A 22,843-nucleotide genomic window follows, 5' to 3' on the forward strand; every position below is an offset into this window, starting at 1 on the left:
ACTTTGAAATTAAAACGTAAAAGTTCTGAAACCTTCTCCACGTTCAGCCCGCTTCGTCCGCCGTTCTTTTCTTTTCTGACTGCTTCCTGTGAGCCGCAGCAGGAAGCAGCAGACCAGGCTCGCTCTCCATGGACCTTTCAAAATAAAAGCCGTTTACAATAAAAATAATAAAAACTGAGTTAATGGGAGATAGATAATTGTATAATGAATTGATTAGTTAATGCAAAAATAACGCGTTAATGTGTCCAGCTCTAATAAAAATACAGTCTTCACAAAATCTGCAACATGTGCTTTTTGCTTTTAGAACAGATGTAACTGCAACAAGAAACAGCTTCTTAAGGCGCTTTGCCTTTTATTTTAGCAGGAATTTAGATTCTCCACATTCAGACAGTGGCTTCTTTCCATTAAAAAAACAACAAGCCTTTGAGTTTTTGCTGAAAATAGTGCAAGAAAAGAAGGAGGCTTATCCAGACTTACTGCCATGAAACCAGCCACAACACAACGGTTCAGATAATGAAACAAGCACAGACAAGACGGCGCATTTCAGGCAGAACACCAGCGATTCTGCCCTGAAAGGGTGAGGTTGTGTGGGGGGGTTACAGCAAAGAGTGTCATTTTAAATGAAGGCCCAGTGGAGTCCATCGGTCTGACATGTGGGCGGACTGTCGGGTCTTTTTGCTGCTGGCGTTCAGCCACCTGACTGAAAACAGAGCTGCAAACCTGACCGTCATGACTCAAAAAACCCACTTCCTAAAATAAATAAAAGTACTTCCTGTGATCAGCAGCCGTCCAACTGAATGATGCTGAAAATACTCTCCAAACGCTGGATAGATGCAGGCGGCCATAGATTCTATAATTAATGGCAAACATGGTAATAGAACGGTCCCTGGTTTCCTAACTGGTCTCCTAACTGGTCTCCTAACTGGTTTCCTAACTGGTCTCCTAACTGGTCTCCTAACTGGTCTCCTAACTGGTTTCCTAACTGCTCTCCTAACTGCTCTCCTAACTGGTTTCCTAACTGGTTTCCTAACTGGTCTCCTAACTGGTCTCCTAACTGGTCTCCTAACTGGTCTCCTAACTGGTTTCCTAACTGCTCTCCTAACTGCTCTCCTAACTGGTTTCCTAACTGGTTTCCTAAATGGTTTCCTAACTGGTTTCCTAACTGGTCTCCTAACTGGTCTCCTAAATGGTCTCCTAACTGGTTTCCTAACTGCTCTCCTAACTGGTTTCCTAACTGGTTTCCTAACTGCTCTCCTAACTGGTCTCCTAACTGGTCTCCTAACTGGTCTCCTAACTGGTTTCCTAAATGGTCTCCTAACTGCTCTCCTAACTGGTCTCCTAACTGGTTTCCTAACTGGTTTCCTAACTGCTCTCCTAACTGGTTTCCTAAATGGTCTCCTAACTGCTCTCCTAACTGGTCTCCTAACTGGTTTCCTAACTGGTTTCCTAACTGCTCTCCTAACTGCTTTCCTAACTGGTCTCCTAACTGGTCTCCTAAATGGTCTCCTAACTGGTTTCCTAACTGCTCTCCTAACTGGTTTCCTAACTGGTCTCCTAACTGGTCTCCTAAATGGTCTCCTAAATGGTCTCCTAACTGCTCTCCTAACTGGTCTCCTAACTGGTTTCCTAACTGGTTTCCTAACTGCTCTCCTAACTGGTTTCCTAAATGGTCTCCTAACTGGTCTCCTAAATGGTCTCCTAAATGGTCTCCTAACTGCTCTCCTAACTGGTTTCCTAACTGGTTTCCTAACTGCTCTCCTAACTGGTCTCCTAACTGGTCTCCTAACTGGTCTCCTAACTGGTTTCCTAAATGGTCTCCTAACTGCTCTCCTAACTGGTCTCCTAACTGGTTTCCTAACTGGTTTCCTAACTGGTCTCCTAACTGGTTTCCTAAATGGTCTCCTAACTGCTCTCCTAACTGGTCTCCTAACTGGTTTCCTAACTGGTTTCCTAACTGCTCTCCTAACTGGTTTCCTAACTGGTCTCCTAACTGGTCTCCTAAATGGTCTCCTAACTGGTTTCCTAACTGCTCTCCTAACTGGTTTCCTAACTGGTCTCCTAACTGGTCTCCTAAATGGTCTCCTAAATGGTCTCCTAACTGCTCTCCTAACTGGTCTCCTAACTGGTTTCCTAACTGGTTTCCTAACTGCTCTCCTAACTGGTTTCCTAACTGGTCTCCTAACTGGTCTCCTAAATGGTCTCCTAACTGCTCTCCTAACTGGTCTCCTAACTGGTTTCCTAACTGGTTTCCTAACTGCTCTCCTAACTGGTTTCCTAAATGGTCTCCTAACTGCTCTCCTAACTGGTCTCCTAACTGGTTTCCTAACTGGTTTCCTAACTGCTCTCCTAACTGGTTTCCTAACTGGTCTCCTAACTGGTCTCCTAACTGGTCTCCTAACTGGTTTCCTAAATGGTCTCCTAACTGCTCTCCTAACTGGTCTCCTAACTGGTTTCCTAACTGGTTTCCTAACTGCTCTCCTAACTGGTTTCCTAAATGGTCTCCTAACTGCTCTCCTAACTGGTCTCCTAACTGGTTTCCTAACTGGTTTCCTAACTGCTCTCCTAACTGGTTTCCTAACTGGTCTCCTAACTGGTTTCCTAACTGCTCTCCTAACTGGTCTCCTAACTGGTTTCCTAACTGGTCTCCTAACTGGTTTCCTAACTGGTCTCCTAACTGCTCTCCTAACTGCTCTCCTAACTGGTTTCCTAACTGGTTTCCTAAATGGTTTCCTAACTGGTTTCCTAACTGGTCTCCTAACTGGTCTCCTAAATGGTCTCCTAACTGGTTTCCTAACTGCTCTCCTAACTGGTTTCCTAACTGGTTTCCTAACTGCTCTCCTAACTGGTTTCCTAACTGGTCTCCTAACTGGTCTCCTAACTGGTCTCCTAACTGGTTTCCTAAATGGTCTCCTAACTGCTCTCCTAACTGGTCTCCTAACTGGTTTCCTAACTGGTTTCCTAACTGCTCTCCTAACTGGTTTCCTAACTGGTCTCCTAACTGGTCTCCTAACTGGTCTCCTAACTGGTTTCCTAACTGGTCTCCTAACTGGTTTCCTAACTGCTCTCCTAACTGGTTTCCTAACTGGTCTCCTAACTGGTCTCCTAAATGGTTTCCTAACTGGTTTCCTAACTGGTCTCCTAACTGGTCTCCTAAATGGTCTCCTAACTGGTTTCCTAACTGCTCTCCTAACTGGTTTCCTAACTGGTTTCCTAACTGCTCTCCTAACTGGTTTCCTAACTGGTCTCCTAACTGCTCTCCTAACTGGTCTCCTAACTGGTCTCCTAACTGGTCTCCTAACTGGTTTCCTAACTGGTCTCCTAACTGGTTTCCTAACTGGTTTCCTAACTGCTCTCCTAACTGGTCTCCTAACTGGTCTCCTAACTGGTCTCCTAACTGGTTTCCTAATTGGTCTCCTAACTGGTTTCCTAACTGGTCTCCTAACTGGTCTCCTAACTGGTTTCCTAACTGGTCTCCTAAATGGTATCCTAACTGGTTTCCTAACTGGTCTCCTAACTGGTCTCCTAAATGGTCTCCTAACTGGTTTCCTAACTGCTCTCCTAACTGGTTTCCTAACTGGTTTCCTAACTGCTCTCCTAACTGGTTTCCTAACTGGTCTCCTAACTGGTCTCCTAACTGGTCTCCTAACTGGTCTCCTAACTGGTTTCCTAAATGGTCTCCTAACTGGTTTCCTAACTGGTTTCCTAACTGGTTTCCTAACTGGTTTCCTAACTGGTCTCCTAACTGGTCTCCTAACTGGTCTCCTAACTGGTTTCCTAACTGGTTTCCTAACTGGTTTCCTAACTGGTCTCCTAACTGGTCTCCTAACTGGTCTCCTAACTGGTCTCCTAACTGGTTTCCTAACTGCTCTCCTAACTGGTCTCCTAACTGGTCTCCTAACTGGTCTACTAACTGGTTTCCTAACTGGTTTCCTAACTGGTCTCCTAACTGGTCTCCTAACTGGTTTCCTAACTGGTTTCCTAACTGGTCTCCTAACTGGTCTCCTAACTGGTTTCCTAACTGGTCTCCTAACTGGTCTCCTAACTGGTCTACTAACTGGTTTCCTAACTGGTTTCCTAACTGGTCTCCTAACTGGTCTCCTAACTGGTCTCCTAACTGGTTTCCTAACTGGTCTCCTAACTGGTCTCCTAACTGGTCTCCTAACTGGTTTCCTAACTGGTTTCCTAACTGGTCTCCTAACTGGTCTCCTAACTGGTTTCCTAACTGCTCTCCTAACTGCTCTCCTAACTGGTCTCCTAACTGGTCTCCTAACTGGTTTCCTAACTGGTCTCCTAACTGGTCTCCTAACTGGTCTCCTAACTGGTCTCCTAACTGGTTTCCTAACTGGCCTACTAACTGGTCTCCTAACTGGTCTCCTAACTGGTTTCCTAACTGGTCTCCTAACTGGTTTCCTAACTGGTTTCCTAACTGGTTTCCTAACTGGTTTCCTAACTGGTCTCCTAACTGGTCTCCTAACTGGTCTCCTAACTGGTTTCCTAACTGGTTTCCTAACTGGTCTCCTAACTGGTCTCCTAACTGGTCTCCTAACTGTTTTCCTAACTGGTCTCCTAACTGTTTTCCTAACTGGTCTCCTAACTGGTCTCCTAACTGGTTTCCTAACTGCTCTCCTAACTGGTCTCCTAACTGGTCTCCTAACTGGTTTCCTAACTGGTCTCCTAACTGGTCTCCTAACTGGTTTCCTAACTGGTCTCCTAACTGGTCTCCAGCCTGTGAAACCTCTGCAGATGGTCCAGAACGCGGCGGTGCGTCTGGTCTTGGATCAGCCTAAAAGAACACGCCCCCCCTCTGTTCACTGAGCTCCTCTGGCTGCCCTTAGCCGCCTGCATCAGATCCAAGTCCCTGATGTTAGCTACAAAGAGCTTAATGGAACGGCTCCATCTACTTGAAGGCTCTTGCAAAGGCTTCTGTCCCAACTGGGTCCCTCCGTTGGTCCCAGGATTGTCTTCTAGCAGCTCCTACACCACGCCTAAGACAATCCAAACTCTGTTCATGTGTCGTCCCACGATGGTGGAATGACCTACCGAGCGCTACCAGAACAGGGGCGTCCCTGTCTATCTTCAAGAAGCTCCTGAAAACCCAGCTCTTCAGAGAGCATCTCCTATCCCAGCACTTACCTTGTACTTCCCTCCCCCCTCTATCTCTGCACTTTATCTTTCTGCACTTCCTTCTATGCCTGCACCCTATCTCTACTCTGTCCCCTCTGACAGAGTCGGACTCCTGGGTTCCTTCTATGGAGCTTATTGTTAGCTTATTGTTAGCTTATTGTTAGCTTATTGTTAGCTTTTTATAAAGCTGTTATATCTTCATTTGTAAGTCGCTGTGGATAAAAGCGTCTGATAAATACAGAAACAGAAACATAATCAACCATAAATGCAACAGAAAAACAATCTTATGCTGAGAAGAAACAGTGAGTCATAGTAAAGGAAAACTTCTTCAGGGTGGTCTAATGCTATGGTTTATTTACACCATTAAAGCATCGTTATTTACACCATTAAAGCATCGTTATTTACACCATTAAAGCATCATTATTTACACCATGAAAGCATGATTTACACCATTAAAGCATCGTTATTTACACCATTAAAGCATCATTATTTACACCATTAAAGCATCGTTATTTACACCATTAAAGCATCATTTACACCATTAAAGCATCATTATTTACACCATTAAAGCATCGTTATTTACACCATTAAAGCATCGTTATTTACACCATTAAAGCATCATTATTTACACCATTAAAGCATCGTTATTTACACCATTAAAGCATCGTTATTTACACCATTAAAGCATTATTTACACCATTAAAGCATCGTTATTTACACCATTAAAGCATCATTATTTACACCATTAAAGCATGATTATGCTTCATGAATTCAGTGGTCTGTGTGCCCCCAGGTAACCTGAGACAGGTGGGAATCACCTGTGAACAAACTACTGAATCAAACTATTTGCTCAGTGGACCAGGATACAGAGAGGCACGTTCCCATGTGTTCCCATGATGCAGCAGAACCCCCTGAACAGCTGGCACACATCTGGATTTAACCTGTGTGTGGATCGGGTCGTGTTTACCAGAACCAGAGACCGGTTCCTAGGAGCTCAGAACTCCCGGCAGCCTGGAGCCTTCAGATCAGGATCCTGTGAGTCGCAGCTTCTGATCAAACTCCAGTTCCCTGGAAAGAATCAAACCGACTGCAGCAGCTGCAGTGCAGACAGATGTTTCCTCCGATGCGTTGATGCAGGGAGATGCAGAGACACATTTCCTCCTTAATCACCTGCTGGGCTGAAAGAGGCTGAAGAGCAGGTATTCCTCCGCAGATGGAGGATGATGAAGGAGGATTGTCTGCTGTTTACAGGAACTGAGGACACTGGTTGAACCTGAGTCCATTCCTGCTGAATCCCAGATTCCAGCTGCTCAGCAGTCCCTGGTTGTCTGGTTCTCCTCTTCATGATGCTCCAACATCTGCAGCAGGAGACAGATGTGGACTGCAGGCAGGCAGCCGAGCTCACACACTCTGTGTGTCTGAAGCTGCTGGAAGTCCTGCAGAATGAGGTCTGGCATCGTCCTGCTGAAATAACCACGGACCTCCCGGGAAAAGACGGCACCTTGATGGCAGCATCTGTCTCTGCAGAACTCCAACATCCAGCTGTGCATCAGTGGTACCTTCACCCAGATGAAGCCCTCCATGCCCTGGACTCTGCTGCAGCCCCAGACCATCAGCTGGCTTTAAACCTTCCTCTGAGAACAGCTGGATGCTCTTTCTCAGCAGTTTTTCCCAGAAGCAGCTGAAACGTGGACTCATCTGCCCACAGAACACGTGTCCACTGTCTTTCTGTCCCTCTGAGCTGAGCTGGAGTCCAGAGAACTGGGCCGTGGTTCTGCTCAGAGCTGATATATGGCTTCCTCCTGGTGTGATGCAGCTTCAGCTCACATTTCTGGATGCAGCCGTGGACTGTGTTGAGTGGAAATGCTTTTCCCAGCTCCTCCTGAGCCCATGTGGCTGTATGGATCATGGTGGCCTGACGGTTTCTCCTGCAGTGCTGCCTGAGGGCTCCGAGCTCATCCAGCAGGGCTTTCTGTCCTTGGCCTTTCCACACTGAGACTTACTTGTGTTAAACAGAACTTCTTCAGTCAGGACATCTTCGTTCTTCTGCACCTCACAGCGGACCGAGCTGTCTGACAGACCCTCTGTGCCTGAGGTTTGAAATAAATCCATCATTCATGTGAAGAACCTGCACAGGCGGAGAAGACCAGCCTCCTGACAGCAGCAGGAAGTGAGGCGTGAGAAGCAGCAGCGCTTCCTGCTGACGCACATTTCCAGGATTTCTTAAAGAGCAACACTCACGATGACACACAGGAAGACAAAGCACGCAGAAACACACCCTCCCTCCAGTTTTACACTGTTGCACAACACCGATCTGACACCAAATGCAGCAGCTACCACTTCCTCCACAACGGAATCCTGCAGTTTACAGACCCACTCAGAACCGCTCCCTTCCAGGTCAGAACCAACGAAGGAACAGAGCTGCGCTGCATGTGAAGGCAGAGAGTTCTGATTCCACTGGTTCTTCAGCTGTTCTGAACAGAAAAACTCTGTCTGAATCCATAAAGTCAGGAAACATTCAGCAGCTTTTACGCTCAGAGCTGTGCTTTCATTCCAGTTTGTTTTGGCAAAGAAACAGAGACACATTTGTACCAAACTGGGAGATACAGACTCACTTCATTTGCCGGCAGGTATCACTCAGCCACAGACCGAACTGGACCGGTCCGTCTGACTGAACCTGGTCCCAGTATACCCGGACAGAGTCCTGGTCCCAGTATACCCGGACAGCGTCCTGGTCCCAGTACACCCGGACAGCGTCCTGGTCCCAGTACACCTGGACAGAGTCCTGGTCCCAGTATACCTGGACAGAGTCCTGGTCCCAGTATACCCGGACAGAGTCCTGGTCCCAGTATACCCGGACAGCGTCCTGGTCCCAGTATACCCGGACAGCGTCCTGGTCCCAGTATACCTGGACAGCGTCCTGGTCCCAGTATACCTGGACAGCGTCCTGGTCCCAGTATACCTGGACAGCGTCCTGGTCCCAGTATACCCGGACAGAGCCCTGGTCCCAGTATACCCGGACAGCGTCCTGGTCCCAGTACACCCGGACAGAGCCCTGGTCCCAGTACACCTGGACAGAGTCCTGGTCCCAGTACACCCGGACAGAGCCCTGGTCCCAGTACACCCGGACAGAGCCCTGGTTCCAGTATACCCGGACAGCGTCCTGGTCCCAGTATACCTGGACAGAGTCCTGGTCCCAGTATACCTGGACAGAGTCCTGGTCCCAGTACACCCGGACAGAGCCCTGGTCCCAGTATACCTGGACAGAGTCCTGGTCCCAGTATACCTGGACAGAGTCCTGGTTCCAGTATACCTGGACAGAGTCCTGGTTCCAGTATACCTGGACAGAGCCCTGGTCCCAGTATACCTGGACAGAGTCCTGGTCCCAGTACACCCGGACAGAGCCCTGGTCCCAGTACACCTGGACAGAGTCCTGGTCCCAGTATACCCGGACAGAGTCCTGGTCCCAGTACACCCGGACAGAGCCCTGGTTCCAGTATACCCGGACAGCGTCCTGGTCCCAGTACACCCGGACAGAGTCCTGGTCCCAGTATACCCGGACAGAGTCCTGGTCCCAGTACACCTGGACAGAGCCCTGGTCCCAGTACACCCGGACAGAGCCCTGGTCCCAGTACACCCGGACAGAGTCCTGGTCCCAGTATACCCGGACAGAGCCCTGGTCCCAGTATACCTGGACAGAGTCCTGGTCCCAGTATACCCGGACAGAGTCCTGGTCCCAGTATACCCGGACAGAGTCCTGGTCCCAGTATACCCGGACAGAGTCCTGGTCCCAGTACACCTGGACAGAGCCCTGGTCCCAGTATACCTGGACAGAGTCCTGGTCCCAGTACACCCGGACAGAGCCCTGGTCCCAGTACACCTGGACAGAGTCCTGGTCCCAGTACACCCGGACAGAGCCCTGGTCCCAGTACACCTGGACAGAGTCCTGGTTCCAGTATACCTGGACAGAGTCCTGGTCCCAGTACACCCGGACAGAGCCCTGGTCCCAGTACACCTGGACAGAGTCCTGGTCCCAGTATACCTGGACAGAGTCCTGGTCCCAGTACACCCGGACAGAGTCCTGGTCCCAGTATATTGGACAGAGTCCTGGTCCCAGTATATTGGACAGAGCCCTGGTCCCAGTATACCCGGACAGCGTCCTGGTCCCAGTATACCTGGACAGAGTCCTGGTCCCAGTATACCTGGACAGAGTCCTGGTCCCAGTATACCCGGACAGAGTCCTGGTCCCAGTATACCCGGACAGAGTCCTGGTCCCAGTACACCTGGACAGAGCCCTGGTCCCAGTATACCTGGACAGAGTCCTGGTCCCAGTACACCCGGACAGAGCCCTGGTCCCAGTATACCTGGACAGAGTCCTGGTTCCAGTATACCCGGACAGAGCCCTGGTTCCAGTATATTGGACAGAGCCCTGGTCCCAGTATACCCAGACAGCGTCCTGGTCCCAGTATACCTGGACAGCGTCCTGGTCCCAGTATACCCAGACAGCGTCCTGGTCCCAGTATACCTGGACAGAGCCCTGGTCCCAGTATACCTGGACTGCGTCCTGGTCCCAGTACACCCACCCGGCAGCAGTTATTAACACCTTCCTGCTGCCTCTGAGCTCCTCTGTGGGAGATCATGCTTCATGTGATTCAGCTGAATTCGCTACTTTAACGGTTATGAAATCAGGATTTTATTCGAGCAGAGCGACAGTCTGGAAATGCCTCCCAGCGGGATTAATAAACACTTTACTGTTTTTACTGAAAGATGCAGAAAGATGGAGGTTTGCAGCATGAACAGAGCAGCTGGATTATCTGGGAGTGTTGGTCCGGTCTCAGTCTGACATGTTGACAGGATTTTACGGTCAGTATGACCATAAAGTTTGAGGTTCTTTTTCCCGGGTGAAGGGCGGAGGGTTTTGTGGCCGCGTTGAAACACAGATCAGAGGAGCTTTGGTCAGATTCCCACAGCTGAACAGACAGGATGGCATGGTCCTGCTGTCACTTAATCAGCCTGAAATCATTTTCTGCTGCCGTAAACCTGCAGAGCAACAGAAACCCTTCTGACCAGCATGAAGCTCTAATTTACAACACCTTGGCGGAGCCTGAATGCAGCACGGAGCTGAAACTGAATGTGTGTGAAACTGGGTGAAACCTTTTGTTTGTGTTGTTTTGAGTCATTGTTTACAGTTTGAAAAGTGTTGAAACCTGGTGCTGCCGGCCGTCTGTGGGTCATTACTCACTTCCTCCTCCTTTGTTTGTCTTTCCCTTTTGAAGAAATCCGGGACTACCTGGACGACTCATGGCTGTGACGAGCTGCTCTTCGGGCTCGGAGTTTCCTTTCAGAAACGTTTGGAAACTTCTGAGCTCTGAGGGAAGCAGCCCATCCTTCAGCCACGATGAGTTCAAGTGAATCGGTTCACTTTCTGACCAGCGGCTGGACAGTCCTGTGATGTGACATCACCGCCGCCGCAGAGCAGGAAGTCGTGTTCATGAACAGGAACCAGAAACAGATCTGTGAAAGTTCTGGTTCTGGTTCAGACTCAGTCGGGTCTGAGTCTGTTTGTTCTGCAGAATTTTCCACCAGCACCCAGAACTGAAGAGTTGGGTTTAAGCCCATCTGAAACGGGAACATCTGGTGTGTTTGTGTCCTCTGGGGTGCTTTAGTGGCTCTTGTGGAACGTTATTCTGGTCTTGGAGGTGGATTTAGTGTTTACTGGGTCTCAGAGAGCTGCTTCAAACATCTGCAGAAGTTCTGTTTCTGATGACTTCACCAGAGTCTTTCTGAAACCTTTAAAGTGTCCTGATCAACAGTTCTGCAGCTTTCTCTAACCTTTAAAGTGTCCTGATCAACAGTTCTGCAGCTTTCTGAAACCTTTAAAGTGTCCTGATCAATAGTTCTGCAGCTTTCTGAAACCTTTAAAGTGTCCTGATCAACAGTTCTGCAGCTTTCTGAAGCCTTTAAAGTGTCCTGATCAATAGTTCTGCAGCTTTCTGAAACCTTTAAAGTGTCCTGATCAACAGTTCTGCAGCTTTCTGTAACCTTTAAAGTGTCCTGATCAATAGTTCTGCAGCTTTCTGAAACCTTTAAAGTGTCCTGATCAATAGTTCTGCAGCTTTCTGAAACCTTTAAAGTGTCCTGATCAACAGTTCTGCAGCTTTCTGAAACCTTTAAAGTGTCCTGATCAATAGTTCTGCAGCTTTCTGAAACCTTTAAAGTGTCCTGATCAACAGTTCTGCAGCTTTCTGAAACCTTTAAAGTGTCCTGATCAATAGTTCTGCAGCTTTCTGTAACCTTTAAAGTGTCCTGATCAATAGTTCTGCAGCTTTCTGAAACCTTTAAAGTGTCCTGATCAACAGTTCTGCAGCTTTCTGAAACCTTTAAAGTGTCCTGATCAATAGTTCTGCAGCTTTCTGAAACCTTTAAAGTGTCCTGATCAATAGTTCTGCAGCTTTCTGAAACCTTTAAAGTGTCCTGATCAACAGTTCTGCAGCTTTCTGAAACCTTTAAAGTGTCCTGATCAATAGTTCTGCAGCTTTCTGTAACCTTTAAAGTGTCCTGATCAATAGTTCTGCAGCTTCCTGAAGCTCTTTCACAGTTTTTCTTTGGACATTTTCTGCTTTTTCCCTCATCTTCAGTCCTTGTTCCTGAGCATTTTCAGTGTTTTTCTTTGTTCAGCCACTTAACTCTGACCTTTGACCCATTCAGGCAGAAAAAAGGCTCCTAACTCAAGGGATGAACCAGTGTTGTGTCGACACAGAACAGACAACTTAGCAAAGAAGCCATTTTAAACTGGATCTTTAGGCACTTTGTCACAAAGACACATCATTTGTTCCCATTTCTTTAGCTGCATCTATGAAAAACAGCAAAGAAAACACAGTTTGACAGACAGAAAATAGGATTTCTGCAGCAACAAGGTGATTCCCAAAGAGCTATTAGCTGAAAACTTGGCATATCTCAGCATGGTGTGCAGTGTGTCCTTAAAACATTTGAGGAAACTGGACAAGTGGAGGACAAAAGAAGAAGTGTCAGGCCTAAAAAAACTATCTCCAGCAGATGAACAGGATCTGAAAGTGATGTCCTTAAGAAAGAGGAAAAAATCCAGCTGTGACCTGACAGGACCTGAGAGATGCATCTGGACCTTCAGCTGATCCATCTACTGTTGGCCCAAGCCTCATCAGAAATGGGCTCCATGGAAGGGTGGCTGTCAAGAAGCCGTTCTTAAGGAAGGGAAACAGGGAGAAAAGGCTGAGCTGTGCCAAATGACACAAGAAGTGGACTGAAAATCAGTGGCAACAGGTCTTATGGAGGGATGAATCCTCCCCAGAGCCCGGACCTCAACATTATTGAAGCAGTGTGGGATCATCTGACAGAGAACGGAACAAAAGGCAGCCCACATCCAAAGAAGAGCTTTGGGATGTCCTTCAAGAAGCCTGGAGAACTATTCCTGAAGACTCCTTAAAGAAATGACAGAAAGCTCGTCTCAGAGGGTTCAGGCTGTGTTGGAGAATAAAGGAGCTCAGACCAGAGATTCACTTTAAAGCTGCTGAGAACTGATAAAAACTCTGTTTCTGCCTCAGATTCTGGGTTTAGGTTCAGGTTTGAACATGTTTCAGTGAATCTCTGCAGAGAATAACGAGTTCACACCAACATAAAAACTCACAAACAGCTGATTCTCAATAACTATCATCAATAAACAGGAGCCATGTTTCCTTCCCGGAACTTCTCCGTTAAACGGCCTGACTCACAGCATGTTGAAATAAAGGCTGCAGTCACGTGATTCACCTGTAACTTGCAGGCTTCTGGTCCGCACACCTCCTTCTGCGCACCGCGCACTCTGGATTAGTATGACGCAGATTCCCGGCGGCTTCGTAACTCTGGATTTATTGGTATGACTCCGGTTCCGTCAGCGGAAACCCCCACAGCGCAGCAGCGCGCGCTTAAAACACCCTAACTGCCGCAAATGGAGGTTAATAAAGAAGCTGCGGAGCTGCGGGGCGGACACTCACCGACACACGGACACGCACAGCCTCCCTGACAGACATGGACACCACCACAGGTAGGTGCACACCTGAGACTTCACCTGAGCCCAAATCAGTGGGAGTATGGCGGGCCGTTGGGGCCAAAATTCCATCAGAAAGTCAGATTTACAGAATCGGACGAATAAATAAAGTTAAATTCATCCCGAGGGTCCAGTTACAGTTAGAAGGTGAAAAATCGTATTTATTACAGGTTTATAAACATCAATAAGCGGAATATTGATCCTGGATGTCGTCACGTGGGTTTTCTTCACCTCCCCATGCATCACATTCAAACTGCTCTCATCCCTCCAGTTGTTGCCCTGCTGCACTGCTTCCTGTTTGCATCCTTGGTCCAATCAGCTCCCATCAGCTCGCCAGCGTTCAAAGAGGCGGCGAACCGGGCGAAGACGCTGGTGGAGAAGCTCCTGAAGGACATCCCTGCGGCGCACAGCGCCGCCGTCAGCACCGAGGTAAGCGCACATGTCCGCTTCCGCCGGCTCCCGCCAGCGCCTCCTCCCGGAGATACTAACAGCGTCCCGTCCTCCTCAGGGCTTCACCCTCTCCGGTCAGATCTCAAACCTGCAGCTGATGGTGACGTCGATGGGAATCCCCGCCGCGCCCGTGCTGAAGCCGCTGTCGGACCGCTTCACTCCGGTCAGTCTGAGGGTCTCTGGGGGCTTTGGATCTGTGTGGTTTCAGGTGACTCCTCTGGTGACTCCTCAGGTGACTCCTCAGGTGACTCCTCAGGTGACTCCTCAGGTGACTCCTCTGGTGACTCCTCAGGTGACTCCTCAGGTGACTCCTCTGGTGACTCCTCAGGTGACTCCTCAGGTGACTCCTCAGGTGACTCCTCAGGTGACTCCTCAGGTGACTCCTCAGGTGACTCCTCTGGTGACTCCTCAGGTGACTCCTCAGGTGACTCCTCAGGTGACTCCTCTGGTGACTCCTCAGGTGACTCCTCAGGTGACTCCTCTGGTGACTCCTCAGGTGACTCCTCAGGTGACTCCTCAGGTGACTCCTCAGGTGACTCCTCTGGTGACTCCTCAGGTGACTCCTCAGGTGACTCCTCAGGTGACTCCTCTGGTGACTCCTCAGGTGACTCCTCTGGTGACTCCTCAGGTGACTCCTCTGGTGACTCCTCAGGTGACTCCTCAGGTGACTCCTCTGGTGACTCCTCAGGTGACTCCTCTGGTGACTCCTCAGGTGACTCCTCAGGTGACTCCTCTGGTGACTCCTCAGGTGACTCCTCAGGTGACTCCTCTGGTGACTCCTCAGGTGACTCCTCAGGTGACTCCTCAGGTGACTCCTCAGGTGACTCCTCTGGTGACTCCTCAGGTGACTCCTCTGGTGACTCCTCAGGTGACTCCTCAGGTGACTCCTCGGGTGACTCCTCGGGTGACTCCTCAGGTGACTCCTCTGGTGACTCCTCAGGTGACTCCTCAGGTGACTCCTCTGGTGACTCCTCAGGTGACTCCTCAGGTGACTCCTCTGGTGACTCCTCTGGTGACTCCTCTGGTGACTCCTCAGGTGACTCCTCTGGTGACTCCTCAGGTGACTCCTCTGGTGACTCCTCAGGTGACTCCTCTGGTGACTCCTCAGGTGACTCCTCGGGTGACTCCTCGGGTGACTCCTCGGGTGACTCCTCTGGTGACTCCTCAGGTGACTCCTCAGGTGACTCCTCGGGTGACTCCTCGGGTGACTCCTCTGGTGACTCCTCTGGTGACTCCTCTGGTGACTCCTCAGGTGACTCCTCTGGTGACTCCTCTGGTGACTCCTCAGGTGACTCCTCAGGTGACTCCTCAGGTGACTCCTCTGGTGACTCCTCAGGTGACTCCTCTGGTGACTCCTCAGGTGACTCCTCAGGTGACTCCTCAGGTGACTCCTCTGGTGACTCCTCTGGTGACTCCTCAGGTGACTCCTCTGGTGACTCCTCTGGTGACTCCTCAGGTGACTCCTCAGGTGACTCCTCAGGTGACTCCTCTGGTGACTCCTCAGGTGACTCCTCTGGTGACTCCTCTGGTGACTCCTCAGGTGACTCCTCTGGTGACTCCTCAGGTGACTCCTCAGGTGACTCCTCTGGTGACTCCTCTGGTGACTCCTCTGGTGACTCCTCAGGTGACTCCTCAGGTGACTCCTCTGGTGACTCCTCTGGTGACTCCTCAGGTGACTCCTCTGGTGACTCCTCAGGTGACTCCTCTGGTGACTCCTCTGGTGACTCCTCTGGTGACTCCTCAGGTGACTCCTCAGGTGACTCCTCTGGTGACTCCTCAGGTGACTCCTCTGGTGACTCCTCAGGTGACTCCTCTGGTGACTCCTCAGGTGACTCCTCTGGTGACTCCTCAGGTGACTCCTCAGGTGACTCCTCTGGTGACTCCTCTGGTGACTCCTCTGGTGACTCCTCAGGTGACTCCTCAGGTGACTCCTCAGGTGACTCCTCTGGTGACTCCTCGGGTGACTCCTCAGGTGACTCCTCAGGTGACTCCTCAGGTGACTCCTCTGGTGACTCCTCAGGTGACTCCTCTGGTGACTCCTCAGGTGACTCCTCTGGTGACTCCTCGGGTGACTCCTCGGATGACTCCTCTGGTGACTCCTCAGGTGACTCCTCTGGTGACTCCTCAGGTGACTCCTCTGGTGACTCCTCTGGTGACTCCTCAGGTGACTCCTCTGGTGACTCCTCAGGTGACTCCTCAGGTGACTCCTCAGGTGACTCCTCTGGTGACTCCTCAGGTGACTCCTCTGGTGACTCCTCTGGTGACTCCTCTGGTGACTCCTCTGGTGACTCCTCAGGTGACTCCTCTGGTGACTCCTCAGGTGACTCCTCAGGTGACTCCTCTGGTGACTCCTCAGGTGACTCCTCTGGTGACTCCTCAGGTGACTCCTCAGGTGACTCCTCTGGTGACTCCTCAGGTGACTCCTCTGGTGACTCCTCAGGTGACTCCTCTGGTGACTCCTCTGGTGACTCCTCAGGTGACTCCTCAGGTGACTCCTCAGGTGACTCCTCAGGTGACTCCTCTGGTGACTCCTCAGGTGACTCCTCTGGTGACTCCTCTGGTGACTCCTCAGGTGACTCCTCAGGTGACTCCTCAGGTGACTCCTCTGGTGACTCCTCTGGTGACTCCTCTGGTGACTCCTCTGGTGACTCCTCAGGTGACTCCTCTGGTGACTCCTCAGGTGACTCCTCTGGTGACTCCTCGGGTGACTCCTCAGGTGACTCCTCTGGTGACTCCTCAGGTGACTCCTCTGGTGACTCCTCAGGTGACTCCTCTGGTGACTCCTCAGGTGACTCCTCTGGTGACTCCTCAGGTGACTCCTCAGGTGACTCCTCTGGTGACTCCTCAGGTGACTCCTCTGGTGACTCCTCTGGTGACTCCTCAGGTGACTCCTCAGGTGACTCCTCTGGTGACTCCTCAGGTGACTCCTCAGGTGACTCCTCTGGTGACTCCTCTGGTGACTCCTCTGGTGACTCCTCAGGTGACTCCTCAGGTGACTCCTCTGGTGACTCCTCGGGTGACTCCTCAGGTGACTCCTCAGGTGACTCCTCAGGTGACTCCTCTGGTGACTCCTCAGGTGACTCCTCTGGTGACTCCTCGGGTGACTCCTCGGGTGACTCCTCGGGTGACTCCTCTGGTGACTCCTCAGGTGACTCCTCTGGTGACTCCTCAGGTGACTCCTCTGGTGACTCCTCTGGTGACTCCTCAGGTGACTCCTCTGGTGACTCCTCAGGTGACTCCTCAGGTGACTCCTCAGGTGACTCCTCAGGTGACTCCTCTGGTGACTCCTCAGGTGACTCCTCTGGTGACTCCTCTGGTGACTCCTCAGGTGACTCCTCTGGTGACTCCTCTGGTGACTCCTCTGGTGACTCCTCAGGTGACTCCTCAGGTGACTCCTCAGGTGACTCCTCTGGTGACTCCTCAGGTGACTCCTCTGGTGACTCCTCTGGTGACTCCTCAGGTGACTCCTCTGGTGACTCCTCAGGTGACTCCTCAGGTGACTCCTCTGGTGACTCCTCTGGTGACTCCTCTGGTGACTCCTCTGGTGACTCCTCTGGTGACTCCTCAGGTGACTCCTCAGGTGACTCCTCTGGTGACTCCTCAGGTGACTCCTCTGGTGACTCCTCAGGTGACTCCTCTGGTGACTCCTCTGGTGACTCCTCAGGTGACTCCTCAGGTGACTCCTCTGGTGACTCCTCAGGTGACTCCTCAGGTGACTCCTCTGGTGACTCCTCTGGTGACTCCTCTGGTGACTCCTCAGGTGACTCCTCAGGTGACTCCTCTGGTGACTCCTCGGGTGACTCCTCAGGTGACTCCTCGGGTGACTCCTTAGGTGACTCCTCTGGTGACTCCTCAGGTGACTCCTCTGGTGACTCCTCGGGTGACTCCTCGGGTGACTCCTCGGGTGACTCCTCTGGTGACTCCTCAGGTGACTCCTCTGGTGACTCCTCAGGTGACTCCTCTGGTGACTCCTCAGGTGACTCCTCAGGTGACTCCTCAGGTGACTCCTCAGGTGACTCCTCTGGTGACTCCTCAGGTGACTCCTCTGGTGACTCCTCTGGTGACTCCTCAGGTGACTCCTCAGGTGACTCCTCTGGTGACTCCTCAGGTGACTCCTCAGGTGACTCCTCAGGTGACTCCTCAGGTGACTCCTCTGGTGACTCCTCAGGTGACTCCTCTGGTGACTCCTCAGGTGACTCCTCAGGTGACTCCTCTGGTGACTCCTCAGGTGACTCCTCAGGTGACTCCTCTGGTGACTCCTCAGGTGACTCCTCTGGTGACTCCTCAGGTGACTCCTCAGGTGACTCCTCTGGTGACTCCTCTGGTGACTCCTCAGGTGACTCCTCTGGTGACTCCTCAGGTGACTCCTCTGGTGACTCCTCTGGTGACTCCTCTGGTGACTCCTCTGGTGACTCCTCAGGTGACTCCTCAGGTGACTCCTCTGGTGACTCCTCAGGTGACTCCTCTGGTGACTCCTCTGGTGACTCCTCTGGTGACTCCTCAGGTGACTCCTCTGGTGACTCCTCTGGTGACTCCTCTGGTGACTCCTCTGGTGACTCCTCAGGTGACTCCTCTGGTGACTCCTCTGGTGACTCCTCAGGTGACTCCTCAGGTGACTCCTCAGGTGACTCCTCTGGTGACTCCTCTGGTGACTCCTCAGGTGACTCCTCTGGTGACTCCTCTGGTGACTCCTCTGGTGACTCCTCTGGTGACTCCTCAGGTGACTCCTCTGGTGACTCCTCAGGTGACTCCTCTGGTGACTCCTCTGGTGACTCCTCAGGTGACTCCTCTGGTGACTCCTCAGGTGACTCCTCAGGTGACTCCTCTGGTGACTCCTCAGGTGACTCCTCAGGTGACTCCTCTGGTGACTCCTCAGGTGACTCCTCTGGTGACTCCTCAGGTGACTCCTCAGGTGACTCCTCTGGTGACTCCTCTGGTGACTCCTCAGGTGACTCCTCTGGTGACTCCTCAGGTGACTCCTCTGGTGACTCCTCTGGTGACTCCTCAGGTGACTCCTCTGGTGACTCCTCAGGTGACTCCTCTGGTGACTCCTCTGGTGACTCCTCAGGTGACTCCTCAGGTGACTCCTCAGGTGACTCCTCTGGTGACTCCTCAGGTGACTCCTCAGGTGACTCCTCTGGTGACTCCTCTGGTGACTCCTCAGGTGACTCCTCAGGTGACTCCTCAGGTGACTCCTCTGGTGACTGAGCTTCAGTGAGTCCTTGGTTGGATATGGAGGTGGTTCAGGGTTATGGATCCTCCATCAGCCGGTTCATGTAACCAGATGTTTTGTGCTGCTCCTGCAGGACAGATGTTTGAGCCACATGTCGGCGGGCAGTCAGCTGTTCCAGGACCTGCTGGGAGTCTTGTCCAGTAAACTGAGCGGCCTGGAGGACCTGAGAGCGGATCTGAGAGACCTGCTGACCCTCATTAACAAGGTAAGACACCCCTGCTGTGACATCACAGCTCACAGCCTGCTCTGTGGTCATGTGATGGCGGCTGTGGTTGGCTGACAGCTGTCTGTGCGTTGCAGCTGAAGGAGCTGGGTGAGCTTGGAGGTGACGCTTCGGATCAGAGCGCCACTCTGGACTTGGCCCCTCATCTTCACGACAGCTACAAGGTCCAGGTGATTGTCCATGTGACCCTGACGCAGCTGCGCTCCTTCTGCCACGACCTGACCCGCAGCCTGAGGGCACTCGCCACCTACAGGCCGTGAGCAACGTAAGCCCCGCCCCCCACGCTGCCTTGAGCTGGAGCAGAGTAACAAGCTGCCTGGACCTCCCTCAGAGTCCAGCCACGAGCTTCGGCTGCTGAGATCTTCACCTTAAACAAACTGCTGATGTTTCAGAAACTTTCACCGTGACGCAACACTTCAAAGCAGCACTACAGAAGTTTGTGAACCTTAAAATGAGGATATTCTGACGACTTTGACTACCTACTCTGACTTCTGACGACCCTGAAACTGAGCTGCAGCAGCCAGGGACTGAGAAAGCGCGGTTCTTTGGTTTCCTGCTGTGCACCACATCCTTTTACCTTAACGGTGGTGTTACATCCCACAGCCACAGGGGGAGCCAGAGAGCGAAGCCACTTATCTGCTGATAACGTCCGGCAGCCTGGGGGACGAAGTCGGCTCCATAACTCTGCAGAGGCTGAACTGCACAAGTGTCTCTGTCTTCAGAGCGGGTGGAGGCGGGGGTGGAGGCGGGGTGGGGGCCAGCATCTTTATCAGGCCGTCTTCACATCTGATCCAGATGAGTCCCGGAGGCCTGTCGCAGCACGTTGAGCCGCTCCGTCTGAAGAAAAAAGAAGCAGGAATGTGACAGCAGCCGCAGGACAAATGTCTTTAAAAACTCTCCAGGAAAGAAGAAAAGGCTTAAAGCGGACGGACTGCAGGTCTGAGCGTGCCCGACACGCCTTCCACACTTCTTCTTCTGCTCGTTACCAACTTCTTCGGACGCTTCTCTGCAGCGTGTGAAGGAGGCGAGGAGTTAAACCAGCAGCTCATCAGCAGGGATCTGAACCCTCTGAGTTAAACCAGCAGCTCATCAGCAGGGATCTGAACCCTCTGAGTTAAACCAGCAGCTCATCAGCAGGGATCTGAACCCTCTGAGTTAAACCTGCAGCTCATCAGCAGGGATCTGAACCCTCTGAGTTAAACCAGCAGCTCATCAGCAGGGATCTGAACCCTCTGAGTTAAACCTGCAGCTCATCAGCAGGGATCTGAACCCTCTGAGTTAAACCAGCAGCTCATCAGCAGGGATCTGAACCCTCTGAGTTAAACCAGCAGCTCATCAGCAGGGATCTGAACCCTCTGAGTTAAACCTGCAGCTCATCAGCAGGGATCTGAACCCTCTGAGTTAAACCAGCAGCTCATCAGCAGGGATCTGAACCCTCTGAGTTAAACCTGCAGCTCATCAGCAGGGATCTGAACCCTCTGAGTTAAACCTGCAGCTCATCAGCAGGGATCTGAACCCTCTGAGTTAAACCAGCAGCTCATCAGCAGGGATCTGAACCCTCTGAGTTAAACCAGCAGCTCATCAGCAGGGATCTGAACCCTCTGAGTTAAACCAGCAGCTCATCAGCAGGGATCTGAACCCTCTGAGTTAAACCTGCAGCTCATCAGCAGGGATCTGAACCCTCTGAGTTAAACCAGCAGCTCATCAGCAGGGATCTGAACCCTCTGAGTTAAACCTGCAGCTCATCAGCAGGGATCTGAACCCTCTGAGTTAAACCTGCAGCTCATCAGCAGGGATCTGAACCCTCTGAGTTAAACCAGCAGCTCATCAGCAGGGATCTGAACCCTCTGAGTTAAACCAGCAGCTCATCAGCAGGGATCTGAACCCTCTGAGTTAAACCAGCAGCTCATCAGCAGGGATCTGAACCCTCTGAGTTAAACCTGCAGCTCATCAGCAGGGATCTGAACCCTCTGAGTTAAACCAGCAGCTCATCAGCAGGGATCTGAACCCTCTGAGTTAAACCAGCAGCTCATCAGCAGGGATCTGAACCCTCTGAGTTAAACCAGCAGCTCATCAGCAGGGATCTGAACCCTCTGAGTTAAACCAGCAGCTCATCAGCAGGGATCTGAACCCTCTGAGTTAAACCAGCAGCTCATCAGCAGGGATCTGAACCCTCTGAGTTAAACCTGCAGCTCATCAGCAGGGATCTGAACCCGCTGAGTTAAACCAGCAGCTCATCAGCAGGGATCTGAACCCTCTGAGTTAAACCTGCAGCTCATCAGCAGGGATCTGAACCCTCTGAGTTAAACCTGCAGCTCATCAGCAGGGATCTGAACCCTCTGAGTTAAACCAGCAGCTCATCAGCAGGGATCTGAACCCTCTGAGTTAAACCAGCAGCTCATCAGCAGGGATCTGAACCCTCTGAGTTAAACCAGCAGCTCATCAGCAGGGATCTGAACCCTCTGAGTTAAACCAGCAGCTCATCAGCAGGGATCTGAACCCTCTGAGTTAAACCAGCAGCTCATCAGCAGGGATCTGAACCCTCTGAGTTAAACCTGCAGCTCATCAGCAGGGATCTGAACCCTCTGAGTTAAACCAGCAGCTCATCAGCAGGGATCTGAACCCTCTGAGTTAAACCTGCAGCTCATCAGCAGGGATCTGAACCCTCTGAGTTAAACCTGCAGCTCATCAGCAGGGATCTGAACCCTCTGAGTTAAACCAGCAGCTCATCAGCAGGGATCTGAACCCTCTGAGTTAAACCTGCAGCTCATCAGCAGGGATCTGAACCCTCTGAGTTAAACCAGCAGCTCATCAGCAGGGATCTGAACCCTCTGAGTTAAACCTGCAGCTCATCAGCAGGGATCTGAACCCTCTGAGTTAAACCAGCAGCTCATCAGCAGGGATCTGAACCCTCTGAGTTAAACCTGCAGCTCATCAGCAGGGATCTGAACCCTCTGAAAGGAACCAGCAGCTCATCAGCAGGGATCTGAACCCTCTGAGTTAAACCAGCAGCTCATCAGCAGGGATCTGAGCCCTCTGAGTTAAACCTGCAGCTCATCAGCAGGGATCTGAACCCTCTGAGTTAAACCTGCAGCTCATCAGCAGGGATCTGAACCCTCTGAGTTAAACCTGCTGCAGGGGAAACCAGCAGGTTCATTTATCCACAACCAAATGATCTTAATCAAAGAAAATGATCGTCTGATCAGGGAATCTGTTCAGGTTTTATTTTAGATTATCAGCTGCAGGTTATTTATGATGTTTTATTTATTATTGAGGATATTTATTGATTATTTATTGGTGTATTTATTGACTGATTTATGTATTCAGAGAAATTCTGAATGAAGAAGACTCAGAACTCAGTGAGTTTAAATGGGGTCAAAGGTCAGAGAAAAGCTGCCGAGAGCCTTAAAGACACGCACACCGACAGCAGGAAGTTTCTGGAATTGAGCAACCGGCCCGATGATGTCACACTGATGATGACATCACGACTCGCTGCCTGTTTACATTCTTGTCTTTTTTACTTTGTTTTCACATTTTCTGATTTGATTTGTCTTCATGTACCCAATAAAATGATATTGAAATCTTTATTTGAGCATATTTTTCATATTAAAACACAAATATCTGCTCAGCTGCGGATCATCCAGGAGCATAAATGCAGTTTAAGGTGAACTGAGATGTTTCTGGTCTACATGAAACCAGCTGAAACCAGCTAAATGTGTCCAGATACACGGCAATAAGTCAGCTTTAAAAG

General features: G+C 51.0%; 1 protein-coding gene across 1 annotated transcript; it reads left to right on the forward strand.

Annotated features, from left to right (window-relative positions):
- Positions 1–12,971: 12,971 nt before the first annotated feature.
- csf3b (colony stimulating factor 3 (granulocyte) b) lies at positions 12,972–19,778 on the forward strand. Its single transcript, XM_072368925.1, has 5 exons — positions 12,972–13,183; positions 13,458–13,615; positions 13,695–13,799; positions 18,943–19,074; positions 19,170–19,778. Exons 1-5 carry the CDS (start codon positions 13,168–13,170, stop codon positions 19,350–19,352), a joined length of 594 nt encoding a protein of 197 aa, XP_072225026.1. The 5' UTR covers positions 12,972–13,167; the 3' UTR covers positions 19,353–19,778.
- The last annotated feature ends 3,065 nt before the right edge of the window (positions 19,779–22,843 follow it).

The sequence above is a fragment of the Leuresthes tenuis genome, unplaced genomic scaffold, assembly GCF_036924035.1.
Source record: "Leuresthes tenuis unplaced genomic scaffold, fLeuTen1.0.hap1 SCAF_17, whole genome shotgun sequence".
NCBI classification, from domain to species: domain Eukaryota; kingdom Metazoa; phylum Chordata; class Actinopteri; order Atheriniformes; family Atherinopsidae; genus Leuresthes; species Leuresthes tenuis.

What these genes read in the sequence shown, in the direction of transcription:
- csf3b (XM_072368925.1), top strand. An exon ending in GCGCCGCCGTCAGCACCGAG is followed by an intron (nt 13,616 to 13,694) that starts GTAAGCGCACAT and finishes CGTCCTCCTCAG; the next exon opens with GGCTTCACCCTCTCCGGTCA. An exon ending in TGCTGACCCTCATTAACAAG is followed by an intron (nt 19,075 to 19,169) that starts GTAAGACACCCC and finishes TGTGCGTTGCAG; the next exon opens with CTGAAGGAGCTGGGTGAGCT.